We start from the raw sequence: 14,412 nt of genomic DNA on the forward strand, positions 1-14,412 counted from the left end.
TGCATAATTTCTATAAATAAAACTACTAACACAGAATTGGATTTGTCAGGATAGATAAGTACCCACTGAATGAATTGAAGCTTGTGAAAAATGTCAGCGGATATTAAGCACACCGAAATGTAGTGCTGTAAAAAAACTAAATCCAAAGCAATACTTAGTTGCATGGCAAATCTTCTTTGTATAATACTATTTTTACGAGATGAAATTGTGTAACGGAAGGGAGGTGACTAGTGTTAAAAATGGCAAACTTTGTGCGATAATTTAATACGTAGAGGTTTTGTCGCAATGTAAATAATTTTTAGTTGCTGTAAATATTTGATGAGTTGTACCTGGAAAAGTAATCTACTCAGACAATAATGGATGCCTGTCTTTTGAAAGTCCTTTGAAGTTACCCAGCATACAGTATGGTTCTACTTGTACTGGGATATACTGTACATAGAGTTGGCTTAAGAAGTGAATATAAGTTTGCATTTCCTTAATCAAAGATAAAAACTTCCTTGCAAGATTGGCAAGTCATTTGTCTGTTCCATAAGAGTATGACAAAATGATCAGTTCTGAAGTGATCAGTTTGAAGCTTCCTACCTTGTATCAATGTCCACTGACACCAAAATGGCGGGGGGGGGGTGGAGGGAAACAATCAGACTGACTCAAATCCCTTACTCAAGACAAGGTACCGTACACCTTTAAAGTAAATATTCTGTTAGTGGTAAATATTATTGAATAGTAAAACCAGTCTGTTATTTATGCAGTGCCACTTTAGAACAAAGCTCTAATCTAGTTAAATTTCAAATGGTAAAGAAAAAAGTTAATTTTTTTCCCCACCATATTGTTGATTTGTTTCTTCTGTACGAATATGCAAATAGTTTGGATTAATTCATGCTGGTAGGGCACAGCAGTGGTGAGATGTTGTCTTTCACCCTATCTTGGCTATGGGCTCCATTTCCTTGTATTTGAAGATCACATGTACAGTGACGTATGCTAATCTTTTTTTCAGTTTATTCTGCAGTACAGTATGTAACCAATACCATTGACGTAAATTTTTTGGAAATCATACACTAGCTTATGGTTCATCCTTGATCATCCGGTACTCGGGTGTATGTTACAAAATATGAGAAAATTCAGCTTCAATATTTATTGCATGGAATGTCTTTTTTCTCTGTGAAGTATTACAACTTTCATCAACTTCTACAAGTTTCTGTTGCTACTGGACAATAAAACCCCATAACACTGCCTCATTTTACACGTGAGTGGATTCTGTGAAGCTTATACTGTTTAAGAGTGTTTTTGCCACGATGTGATAAGAATTAAAATAAATTCGTCAATTATTCACTCACCTCCATTTGGTGACAGAATATTATTATATACAGTAGGATAGAGTTTGTATTGTACAAAGGTCTGTTGTATCACATGGATAGAATCTCTTCAGTAAATATTTTCAGCAAAAGCATTTGTTCACCTGACATTAGTCATATGTGATAATTTTTCTTGTCCTCACTTTCCTGTCTCCTCACAAACACAGCACTCTTGTTTCAATCTCAATTTAGTTCAGGTGAAAACTTACCAAATGTTGTTAGGGATATAAGTAAGCCATTCCCTATTACAGTAACAGAATGCCAATACTCTGACAGTTTTAGCTAGGTCTATGCTAACTATAGTCAGTAGTCACAGAAACCAGCATATTGATATATTGCAACACCTTTTTCAATTTTCATAACCATGAAGAAGATTTCTTCTTACTGTTCTTGTTATACATACACTGGCACTGTAGTCACAAACAAAAATATACAGGGAGGTATTTCACAAGAGCTAGTACTTTCAATTTGATCCATTAAGTTGAAAAGGTGGGAGAAAGTGTTCAAGAGTACTCAATACAGATATCTACATCTTTTTGGTGTTGTTTTCAATTATTTCTCCTTAATTAAAGTCTCTTATTTTTCTCTCTAATTCTGTTTTCTTTGCAGGAGAAGAAGCTCAGTAAGACAGAGAGGATCCGTTTTAAAGACGAGGCTGAAATGTTGAAAGGTTTGAGTCATCCAAACATAGTGAGCTTCTATGACTACTGGGAAGTAATTGGGGTAACTCGAAGGAAACACATAGTACTGGTCACGGAACTCATGACATCTGGTACCTTAAAAACGTAAGCCTATCTCTGCTATATTTCTTTTGCTTTTCTTTTTCATGATTTTTGTCCTTTTACGAATCTCTGTGAAAATGATGGAGTTGTCAGAAATGTGCAGGGTTCGTTTTGCGACATGCTTCAAGTTTGCATTCCATCGTTACAGACTGAACTTGTTTGAAATGGAATAAACATGTATCCGGATGTGCTTCATTGTGTGTTATGATGAATGCATGCAAAAATCATCAGACTAGTACTGACAGGTGCTGAAATTAGAATTAAGTTGTTATTAAGTTAGTAAAGTTTTCCTCAGCCTACCCTTACCATACGATAATATTTGCGAAGATTGCAAGACTTTGCCAAAATGTGTGATACTGCATGTGTGACTATACAAACTAGGTTTGTTAATACAACTGTGTTGGCCAGTCATGGTAGGCTTCGGGTCCAAGTTGGAATGTTTCTTTATGATCATGCCTGTACATATATCATGCAGGGACTGGTATCATAATAAGCTGGTTGCCTAGGCCCTTGGACAGTTTAGAATTTTGTTAAGGTTGCCTCAATGTGGAAGTTGATAATCCTTCAAGATTAGAGTATAAGGGAAGGTCTGATGGTTTACCTTTAAGGTAAAATGTACCCATTGTCTCTTACACAAGCTTGAGAATAGATTTGGTCTTCTGATGTGAAGTTTCTATCATCTTTAATTCTTCAGCAATGGCTTGCAACTCATCTTAGCTATAGATTAGTATAAGTATGGTAATGACTTTGTGTTCATGTTTTGTCTGTATAGGTATATGCACAATATAATACATGTGATGAAGAAAGGGGCTTAAATGAGAAGTTCCCCTTATGCTGGCATGGATCAATATTGTCATTGCTTCCTGCTACAAAAGTGTTCCAAGTTAAACATATCTTATCTGTATGTAGAATGTGTGAATCTCTTCCAGGTTACTAAACTTTGCAGTTGTGACCCACAATGCTATTTATTCATTAGATTTTTCCTTTTCTTTTTGGGGACGGGGGCGGGGTAAGAGAGGGGTAAGGGAACTGGGATGGACAGGAGTAAAATCTGACGAGACATATAAATTCTCACTGTCCTTTTTTTACTTGTAGGTACTTGAGAAGGTTCAAGGGATTAAAGGTGAAGGTGCTCAGAAGCTGGTGTCGTCAGATTTTGAAAGGACTCTTATTTCTTCATACGAGGCAGCCACCGATCATTCATCGAGATCTCAAATGTGACAATATTTTTATAACAGGAACCTCCGGCTCTGTAAAGATTGGTGACTTAGGCTTGGCTACTCTCAAGAAAAGTTCTTTTGCTAAAAGTGTCATAGGTAAAAAAAAATTCTTTCTCTTCTTTTTCTTTCTTTCTTTGAGCAGAAAATTGTTATCTTGTCAAGAAGTAACCATGTTTATGTGGTTTTCAATAAGTGCAAAACACAGCAAAGCTGGGAAGAGTAAATCAAATTACTCTCGCTGACGATATATTGAGATTCTATATTTGCCTGTCAGTCTGTTAGCTTGCACCGTGAGTGGCATCCTCCTTCTGGAAATCTTATTAGGCGGATTCTTCCATTAGATTGATTAAAACAAGCAGTCTCAGTTTAAATGTTACTGTAGTGGAGGGGGGGGGGAGTAGAATCCATGATATTACAACATACTCCAAGAATATCATGTTGCTTTGTGGCACAGTTCTGAGAACTTGACTGACTATGCAAAGTATGAATACAGGAAGTAAATTTGTATAGCTATCACATGATATTCAGTGTGTGTTTCATTTCAAGAGGGTAAAGTTAAAAGTTCACATGTCTGAACTTAAGAATTTGTCTTGTCCAGAGATAAAATAGAGGCTTAGGGATTTCTTTGAAAATGTTCAGACTTTGTTGACGACTCAGTATTTCTGTTTGATTGATTTATCTCTGTGGTTGTTAAGTTTAAGCTTTAACCATGTCAATTGAGCTTCCTTCAGGTGGGTGTGCCAACCCTTAGAAAAAGTTCTAAATTTCTTGTGAAGTTCAATTACAGTTTCCACTAAAAATTCAGGTTGTAATTTCCTAACCACTTTCTGACGACATTTCTTCTAATTGGTCAAAGCAGGTGACATAGTTTCACTTCATACATGTCATGTTCATGCATTGATGAGATAAGTACGGTGTTGCATATAAATAAGAAAGGAAAACACAGGAGAATATTTCATACTTGAAAGTAAGTGGTCTTATTATGAAAAAGCTGACCTGTTTTGGATATTTCAACCAGTTTCTAAAATAAAAACTATTTAAAAGAAAATATTTTCAAGTTTTGTTACTGGATTACTTTCAGATCCATCCCGTACAGTAAACCCTTTTCATAGGTCATTGCAACTTTTACATGCATTGTACATAGCGGAGAAGAATGGGAACAAAATATGATTTACCCTTCAAGAACCTCTTTGAAAGCACTCACAGATCTGCAAAATTTGAATTTTAAAATTTTTTCTGGTATTCATGTAAATTTAACTCTGGTTCATTCTTGATGATGTTGTCATAATGCATGTATGTATGAAGAATGGGTGAAGTTTGTCAGTGGGGTAGCTTTGTATGATTCAGTGGTGGACTATTCAGCAGGGTGTTGTACAGTAGATGGAATTGACCTTCAGACACCGTTTGCTACTGTATACAATGAATAGGGATTTATTTTGAATTAGTCCAAGATCAATACCACAGTTCAGTAGTTTACCTTGAACAAGAATATTATGGATACAGTAGGCTCTTTGTTGGGATGCTGGGCTCGGTTATGTGTCATTGTTGATGACGAGCCGAGACTGTCTGTCAGGAAAGTTGCAGTGGAAGGGCAGATGGTGGTATCTGCTACACATGAGTGTGTGTGCCCTGAAATTACTTGTGGTCCTTGCACCTGTTTTCTTTTGTTTCCTCTTCATGTAATTTATCTCTTCATGTAATTTATATTTACTCAGGGAGTCAGTTAATGGAACTTGTATTTGTTCATGGCAGTTTTGTGGTGTATGAATATTTCTTGTCATCAAATATCAAAATTTATGACAGTAGATGTAGCTCATGGGAACACACCACCAAGTACTTTGACGTTTGTGTAGCAGTTTGGCAATTTGGTTTAGCATTTTGTTGTATTACATACCATAGACCTGGATATTAGTCATTGCTGCTTTTTACATACATATGGGACTTAAAATCAAAGTTTCAAGAGGCAAGAAAACATGTTGTGCGTAATAACCATGATCCTAAAGATAATGTGGAAATGCCATGTTTTCGATATTCATTGCAAAACATATAGACGTTTTGATAAATCCTACTAATTTGATCTCATTATGAATTGTGACATAGTTACAGTCTTGGCCTCTGATATTTACCATTCACATTGCTCACATGTCTTTACACAACTACTTCACTCTCATTGTGCATTGCTGTGGAAAAAGAAAAAATTCTGTTACTTTTTGTCTATGAAATCTCTTTCACATTGGATTAAAATTTCTTCCATTTTATTACTGCTATGATAGCAGAAATTACATGATCCTCTCACATTCTTGACTCTGCCATATTTACCCTTGTACCATGGTTAATTTGCCATGACAAGCTAAACCACCATGCTTCCTATACAATCTGTGAACCTCTCGCAAAACTGCTCCCTATGGCTCCCTACTGGACATCTCACTTGAATTAGTTAATGGGAATATCTAAATTTAGGTTTAGTTAATTGTTGACTTTTCACTGATAATGGACATATGCATGCTCAGATAAGAAAGACCCTTTAGGCTTCAGTACAGTACGCATTTAAGAGTCGGAGCTTATTGAACTATCCTCATTTACTTCGTACCTCGCTTACCTGTCTCCCCACAACCTTAGCACTCTCTAGCTCCAGGCACAATGTTAAAAGGTTTACCAGTTTGTTCTAGGAACGGTGGAACGAGAGTGCTAAGGTTGTGGGGAGACAGGTAAGCTTGTCACTTGTAAATATTCACCAATAAGTTTTGGAACATGCAGGACACCAAAAAGTTTGCTTATTATATGAATTTTCATTGTTGTCTTTAAATCTCTTTGTTGTTAGGAATAAGATCACTCAGAAATATGGTGACAAAATCTTATCGCTCTGTGATATGCTAGATACACTTTGAGATATATAATGCAACTTATGTAATACATGTAAAACATTACTTTTTGTGGTCTGCCTTAGAATGTCACCTCTCCTCAGGCACATGTTTCTCATTAGCTGTTATAATTGTGATTATGCAAAACAGACTTTTATTTTCTTGTGGCTTTTACCAATTTTCCACACATTAAAGACCTTTAAGCAGAAATATGCTTGTCTTGTCTGAATGTATTTGCTCCTAAACATTGAGTACAAAAATGTTTTTAAGAAGGTTTCAGTTCAAGGTCTTCTAGTTGCACGCTTGTTTAGTAGGTAACCCCTTCCCCCCCCCCCCCCCCCTCCTACCTTCCCTCCATTGAAATGCTTTGGTACAGGTTAGATTGAGTACTCTGTTAGTTTAGCCATATAGTGTCATAAAACATGGTTTATAGTAAGATCCGTCTCTTCGGAAGAAATACCAACATGTAGAGTACCACATCTAGCTCAGCAGAGTTACCCATGGCTGCTGCTACAGTATGAGAATTCAAATGACTATATAGCTATTTCGACGAAGTCGATTGCTGCCGGATTACTTTAGGTGTTTGTGGGTAGATTGGGAGGAAGAGGAAGTGAACGCTAACTAACCAGTCAGTATTTCGGAAGTGGGTCACAAGGAGACTAGCGTTATCCTATAATCCCAAATTATTTTGAGGCTGGAAATTCCCGGAATGCATATAAGAGAGATCTGGGTAGGTTAGTTAAATTATCTTCTGTAAATATCCAAGGCCATCAAAGATTTGGATTTTCATGGTACCTTTATATGGGGCAGTAGTCATGCTGGGTGGTTTGAGAATGTGATCCTAATCCTTTCCCATTGAAAAGAAAAGCTAGTTTGGAATGTACAAATACACTGGGTTCTAAGTAGTGGTGTTACCTAGCAACAGTTGTTTACATCTTTTAATTCATTCACAAATGTCTGTGTCCTTGAATGAGTAATATATCTTAATAGTCTCTATGATCTTTCATTTGTAAATCACATGTTTATCAACAATCAGTGAGCTACAGCAGACATGTACTGTACGTTTAGAAATCATATTTGTAAAACATAATTGAGTAATAGTTTAGGGTATTATATCAAAGTGGAGGTTGTTGTCTTTTGTTTCCATATAACTACAGTACAAATGCATATCATTAAATCATAAATGGATTGTAAATCTTTTGTATTAAGATAATTTTTAATTGATAATACTTTATGCTCATTGTTTATAGTCTACGGTAGCCTGTACAGAGCAGATGTGCACTGTTAACTTTGCCTGTCATTCTGCGATGTGGGCAGTGCTGTTGTATGTTGTGATGAATCTTGTCATTTTTTTAACAAAAAGAAATATCAGATCAACCTTAAATATAATTCAATAAATTTAAAAAAATGAGTCTGGTGAGAAAGTGGAATATCGTCATGAATAGCTACTGGCTATTTCATGAACAGCCTTTTTGAGCTTTTTAAGGTCAGTAACGTTTCCATGCATAAAGGATAACATTGAAGTTGATCACAATAAGACATCTTCTGAAAGGTTTGTCACCAATTGAAGGTTAGTGAGTGAATTAATGAAATCTGAATCGATGAGTTTCATGAGTCAGACACTCATTCATGATTTAAGTACTAAAGCATGACTTAAGGCAAAAAAGTTTGATATGTCATAGTCGAGATGTTCAGTCTTAAGATACGATAAATTACTGGAATGCCCCTATCGGACTAGATTGATGTGATTTTGGCTCATCAGTGCAGACCTTAATGTTAATTTTATCTAATTGACTAATTCTAATAAATCAACCAAAACATGTTCTTTTCATGTCATATATAAATAAGGCATTGTTGGATGACCTTTAACAAAATTTGTCTCCTACACGGGTAGGTCTCCAAGTCAGCTTTTAAACTCTTTTATAAATCATATTGGAATTTTTTTTCACATTTTTTTTCCATATTCACTTCACTAAATTTGAAATGAAACTTGAACAGTCAAACCTAGGGACACATAATTTGGATTTAGTACGAAAATAACATCACAAAATTTGAACACAATTAACAAAAAAACAAAAAAACTTTTAAACAGTCAGTACTTGAGTTGTTTTGTCTGTCTGTCAACATCACAGCTCGTTGTGTAGTATGTTCATTCAGGTACAATACAATAGTGCATATCACTGATGATGTCTGACTTAATTATGAGGCATTACTCAAATTTACTCAATCTAATCTAGATTTGCTTCTTGAATATGTTGGTTTAATTTCCCTTGTGTGAGATTTGACTTGTTGTGAATCCCCACTGTAACTTCTCTGTAACCTCCCTTGGCTCCAAACTCTGCAACCACTTTGTAAAAATACCCACAGAACAATTTACTTGATTGGCATTATTAGTATGTTCTTTGATATCAAATGTTTCAAAATATATGGATCTAGCAAACAATAATATTTGGGTATAAATATTTCAAGTTTCTTTACGGAGACAGGAAATAGCAATAGAAAACCCTCAAATTGCAAAGAAAACAGAAAAACTTGAATATAATACTAATAATATCAAATTCTGTTGAATAGTACTGGTCATCTGGTTCTAGATAATATCATCAATTTATACTGGTAACTCCAGAGTCCCACCCGATGGTTTGTACATGATTTAAATTTTTTTTTACAAATAATTCTGTGAGACTACTGTAGCATTACCACTATACCATAAAGTGTTTACAAAAGTGTTCATTATGAACTTTCTTGAAGCTTGAAATATGTGATGTTTAGACATCCTGATGCAGGAAGACATGTGGCATGTTACGTCAGTTATGGTTTACTCTATAGATTTACTACCATAAACTTATGATGGGAGATTAAAACTAACAATGGGGTGACGCTCATATCATGATGATGTATACAGATTAAAGTATACTGGTTTTAGGTTACAATGATGTTCAAACACTGACTTAATCAGTAAACTGACGATAAAAGAAATTTTTATGTCAATAAAATGGTCAAGCTTTTGGCACACGATGTCGTTGTGGTATCATACTCATACAGAGAGTGGTTCAAAGATAGATGATGGTCCTGGAAAAATTATGTTAACTAAGCCCACATTAATTGCACACATAGTTATTGACCAAAGACATAAACTACAAAGATTTGTCAATGACTTACAGTTACAAGGCTGTGATTTAAATCTGTCAGAAAAGCTAATTAAGCTAATAAATTGCATTTGCTGTGCTAGTCATAAGTCAACTATTTCAATATTCATGTAAACTAACTTGATATATACTAGAACAGTAATTTTGTTGATTGTAATGGATTACATCATCATTACAGTATGTCCTCCGTAATGCTCAAGCCACTCATAAATTGATAACCAAAGCTGACCAGTTACTTTAAGTATGTTAATTATACTTACCATCATGTTCGTATGTTTTTAACTTGTTAGGAACCCCAGAATTTATGGCTCCCGAGATGTATGAAGAACACTACGATGAGGCTGTAGATGTCTACGCATTTGGAATGTGCATGCTTGAAATGGCCACGTCGGAATACCCGTACTCTGAATGTTTAAACCCTGCCCAGATTTACAAGAAGGTCACATCGGTAAGTTTTACTGCACAATATGAAAGGTGTTTTATTTTCATCCTTCGCAAGAAGGTTCTTCAAACATAACTGAAAGTGTAGGGGTGTTCTTTGATTAGGGTAATGGATCAAAATATCACTCCCCATTACCTGTCAAACAGATCAATACAATCAACACAAGGTGGAGGTTGGGGGTGGGGGTGGTTATCTTCCATCTTGTGGTCATTCTGGAATTATTTTATAACCCTGTTCATTCAGAAATGGTTGGATAATCTTGCCATATTGAGTGACCTAGAACAAACACTGAGTAATTTATGCTTTCCTGAAATCAGTGTTCCAATTTGTAAGGTCAGTCAGAGTACATGTTAGAAGCTGCTGAGGTTTGGCTTTAAAGGTCATCACTACTGACCCCAATTAATCTAGAAATTTAGATCATGGTCACCCATGATGGAATTTCAACTTAGCATTATAATGCCACTCTAAATGTAGTTATCCACACTGAGACTTTCCACAGTGTATTTTAGCACTCCTGAATTTCTGTGAAAATGTAGTAAATCAGAACTGCTTCTAAGGATATATTTTTGAACACTGCTAGCAACTTTAAGCATTTAAAATGTTGGTCCAATATTTATGACTTTTATCTTGTTTGATGTGCATGAAGCGAGCGGGAGATGATAAGGTTGATGAAATGTTTTGTGGTGGCCAACTTGACCGACCTATAAGAATGCTGATTGTGGTAACTCTCTCCTTGGAATTTTTGCGATCTGTTGTGTATCAATCGTTAAATGCCGCTCAGCAAATGACAATGTTGAGTTCAGAATGTATAAATTATGTAAAACAATTCATCGTTTGGGCTGCGTAGTCGGGTAGCAACTTGACCAAAATGGTGGAAAATGTCATTTGCTGGGATAGATAAGTGCTACTACTATTCAGAGAGCGTCTGGTTGATTCGATTTTTTCCGTCAGTCGTAAAAAGGAAACTTCACTTTCTCAGTTTTAATGCAGTAGCATGCATTACTACTCTCTGGGTAGCTGACAGTGTTATAGTCAATTTTTTCATAACAGAAGTAAATCATTGAAGTCATAACTACCCTCAGTGTATACTAGCAGCTGACAAAAATGTTTAGGCATAGCACTTTGGCAGGTTATTGATTTATGTTGTTGGCCAGGATACAGTTCATTGCATTCATCATCTCAAATTGCTACTATGGCTGCTCAGTGAGGGTTTGAGAATTCTCCTCTCATCCAGCTGCTGCTGGCTAAGACTTGACTAGCATTAGCAGCAGCAGGCAGATAAAATCACTCTGTGTAAATCAACAATGCAGTTTCCGCTGGGAATATGTTGACAATAAGTTAGTAGAATGGTAACTTTGAAAATTTATGGTTGATGTTCATTTACGCTATCAAGCATTCATGGTGTTAGACTGAGATTGAGTGCTCTCCATCTTATTCTCTCCCTATCTCTCTCTGTCTCTTCCAGACAGCAGTGAGTCAATACAATAGGTGTTAATTTAAAGTGCTCGCTGCATTTTTAAAGCATGTGTGCATTTTTGTAGACCTCCTATATGCATCATGCTATGGAATGCAGAGCTATTCATTCAATTCAAGATGTGCATTCAAGCTTTTAATCTGTGTCTCAGGTTGGGTTTGCTGTTCTTCTTGTTTTTTCAAGGACTTGTTGACCTTCAGATGGTTGTTGTGGAGAGAGAACTGAAAGTTTGAACACAGAAACATACACATGTATGCACATGTTTGGTGTTGTTTGCGTTAAATTGTTGTTCATCTTTGCCTAGAGGGGCGTAGTTTCAATGGTGTTGCAATCACACTACAGAATGTTAAAATTGCGTATAACTACAGAGATTTCAGCTGTCGACTGAAGGTGTTGAGTATTCTTTACATAGAGGGCTCAATTCAGTGAGGCCGTAAACCTGGTCATAAGTTGAAATACATTTCATTAGATGCTTTTGAAAATCACTAATTGGTACTTAACATGCAGCAGATGCTCAGGTAAATGTACACACTCTTGATGTATGTGTATGGATACATTTACTTTGTTACATTTCCAATGCCTTCCTAAGCCGTAATGTTAGCTTTGCACAGTTCCAGTTGTATTAAAGTGTGAAGTGCAGACTCGTGATACAAGTACAACAGCATGAGTATGAACACCAGCAGAATTCCCCTTGGTATGAGTATGAGTACAAGGTTCTAAGCCAGAGTGCAAGATCTTAAACTTGAATTAGTTTGAGTACAACTTCAAGAGGGTCATTACAAGTACAGGCAACTATGCTAAATTACTAATGTGAATACAGCAGACTCCATATGTAGTGTTCTGGTTTACTGTACCACTTTGTGTGAAAGTGAGTACAATTGATTTGTGTAAGTGGGCCTGTTATATAGTAGGCGATACAGTAGCAACTGAATGAAAAGAACGATTTTCCATTTGGTTCAAGAAGTGAGAAACATTGCCTAGACTGTGTAGCACTTTTTAGGGTTCTTTAATTCAAGTTTCACTTTTCATGGGGTATCCTTTGGAAAAAGAAATACAAAAAGTGAGTTCACGAAACAACTACTTGAAGTGTAATTGTTCAATTCATTTCTGGATAAGGATGGCATGTTTGGAAAATAAGATGTAAGATGGCTTTGAGTTTATATGTAGGATACTAACAAAACATATATGTTTATGAATTTACTTCACTCCTCTCTTACCTGTCTCCATTCTACATATGCACTCAAATCTACCTAACTTACAAAAGTTGGTAACATCTTAGCAGTACTTGCCACTCAAGCAGTTACTGCATTTTAATGCGTTTTTAAGTTGTTGACATGGTTTTGTCATCTTTATCAAGATGGTGGATACAATGTTTTTGTGTTTTGGTTTGATAACAGAAATTTTGGTCATGGTGCAGTTTCAGTGGTTAACCACTATGAAACCCTATCAGACAGTCCATATACATTGTCTTAGTATGATCTCCTGTGTAGTATGGTAGTAATAAAACCAAGAAAAAAGATCAAAATTCCTCTCTTCTGTTCCCACAGGGTGTACCACCAGCCAGTTTTGAGAAGGTGACTGACCCCAAAATCAAGCAGATCATCAATGGTTGTATCTGCACCAATCGGGAGGAAAGGTAAGGAAATTTCTGTCTGATGTTCTTGATGGACAACCTTGGAGACTTAAAAACAGCTGTTTTTGAACTTCATTTATGAAATTTTGTTATAAACTTGAGTGCACTTCCCAGTTGAATCATTCCTTTTCACTGATAGTATTCACTTGATCATATATTCTCATACAAACAGTAACAAATATAAATTGCAAAGAATGGTGCAGTCAGCTGGTAACTATTGTATTTAACTTCAGTGCTTCTCTTGCAAAATCATAGTAGGTCAATTTCTCTATGGTTATGCAACAACATGTTACAAAAGTCCTGTTATATAATTACATATTAAGTAGCTTAGATCCAATAGTGAAACCTTAACTTTATATCCTTATCTGCTAGACAAAATTTGACATGAATTGAACATCTGTCTTAGACTCAACATAATCCATTGATGATTTTGTAATAATAAGTTGAATTTTCCAACCATTTTGTATAATTAAAGGACTCTAATTACAACTTAAGAGAATATTAAATGTTGCAGATTAGTTTCCCCAAATATCTTCATTCCTGTCTGTTGGCACATAATTCGCTCAAATGTCACCCATTTTGTTATGCTGGATAGCATAAACATCCAGGCAATGTGATCAAAAGTTGTACATTTTAACATAAGGATAGGAATGATTAGTAAAACAACCATCTTGAAGTACTATGCACATCAGAAGTGACTTCCATATTGCTATTTTCAATCCTCTCTTGGTTCTACAACCCAACCATGTAATTTATGTCAATATTGAGACAGAGAGTATCCAATCTGTAGAAGAGGACTTCCTTCCAGAGTTTGGATAAGCTAATCTCTAAAAGTTATGAGCAGTTGTAACAATATCAAATTAAAGTTCAGCAAGGGTTAACCTGATCTTTGAAGTAAGCAGAGTGTCCTTTTAAGAGATATTTGCAGGTATAACAAGTGGATACTTTCACAAGATATTCAATACAGCCTGTCTCTTCTTGATGTCCTTTTCTTCTATCACTTAACTTCCTTGTTTCAGGCTTTACACACAATTAAAAGACAGATGCACAAAAGTGAGGCAAACTTGCTTAAACAGTATCGAATTGGAGGAGGGGGGGGGGGGGGTTGATCTGATTTATGTTAGCAGTGCATCTGCTGATGGGTACATCTTGTCTCACAGAAAGTTGATAAGATTACAAAACAGCTCTTAATTTATAAACTGCCAAATGTATTGTTTACTGCACATCCTTGCTTATATATCTGTTCACAACTTTAAGACCCACATTTGGTGGGTATTCTGTCGTGAGACATCAGCACTAAGGTTGTAAGCAGACAGGGAAGCCTCGTCGTGCATTATAAGTATCTAAACCCTGTAAGTTTTGGAACAATTGGCTGCATTTCATAACCACATTTCACATCGTACCAGATCAACTCAAGTTACTAGTGTAAGTCTTTGGGATAAACTCATTATTGGGCCGTCCATCTCATCAAAACTTAAGAAGAAAACTTCTCTTTTAATGTG

General features: G+C 35.8%; 1 protein-coding gene across 4 annotated transcripts in view; it reads left to right on the plus strand.

Annotated features, from left to right (window-relative positions):
• The window catches only part of LOC139960993 (uncharacterized), a 91,323-nt gene that overhangs the window by 13,986 nt on the left and 62,925 nt on the right, over positions 1-14,412 (plus strand). For all 4 annotated transcript variants that reach the window (XM_071959754.1, XM_071959753.1, XM_071959752.1 and 1 more), the window contains 4 exons: positions 1,962-2,137; positions 3,230-3,450; positions 9,652-9,809; positions 12,825-12,913. In XM_071959754.1, coding sequence (XP_071815855.1) covers positions 1,962-2,137; positions 3,230-3,450; positions 9,652-9,809; positions 12,825-12,913 — 644 coding nt within the window. The remainder of the gene's footprint in view (positions 1-1,961; positions 2,138-3,229; positions 3,451-9,651; positions 9,810-12,824; positions 12,914-14,412) is intronic.

Source organism: Apostichopus japonicus, chromosome 20 (assembly GCF_037975245.1).
Source record: "Apostichopus japonicus isolate 1M-3 chromosome 20, ASM3797524v1, whole genome shotgun sequence".
Taxonomy (NCBI): Eukaryota; Metazoa; Echinodermata; class Holothuroidea; order Aspidochirotida; family Stichopodidae; genus Apostichopus; species Apostichopus japonicus.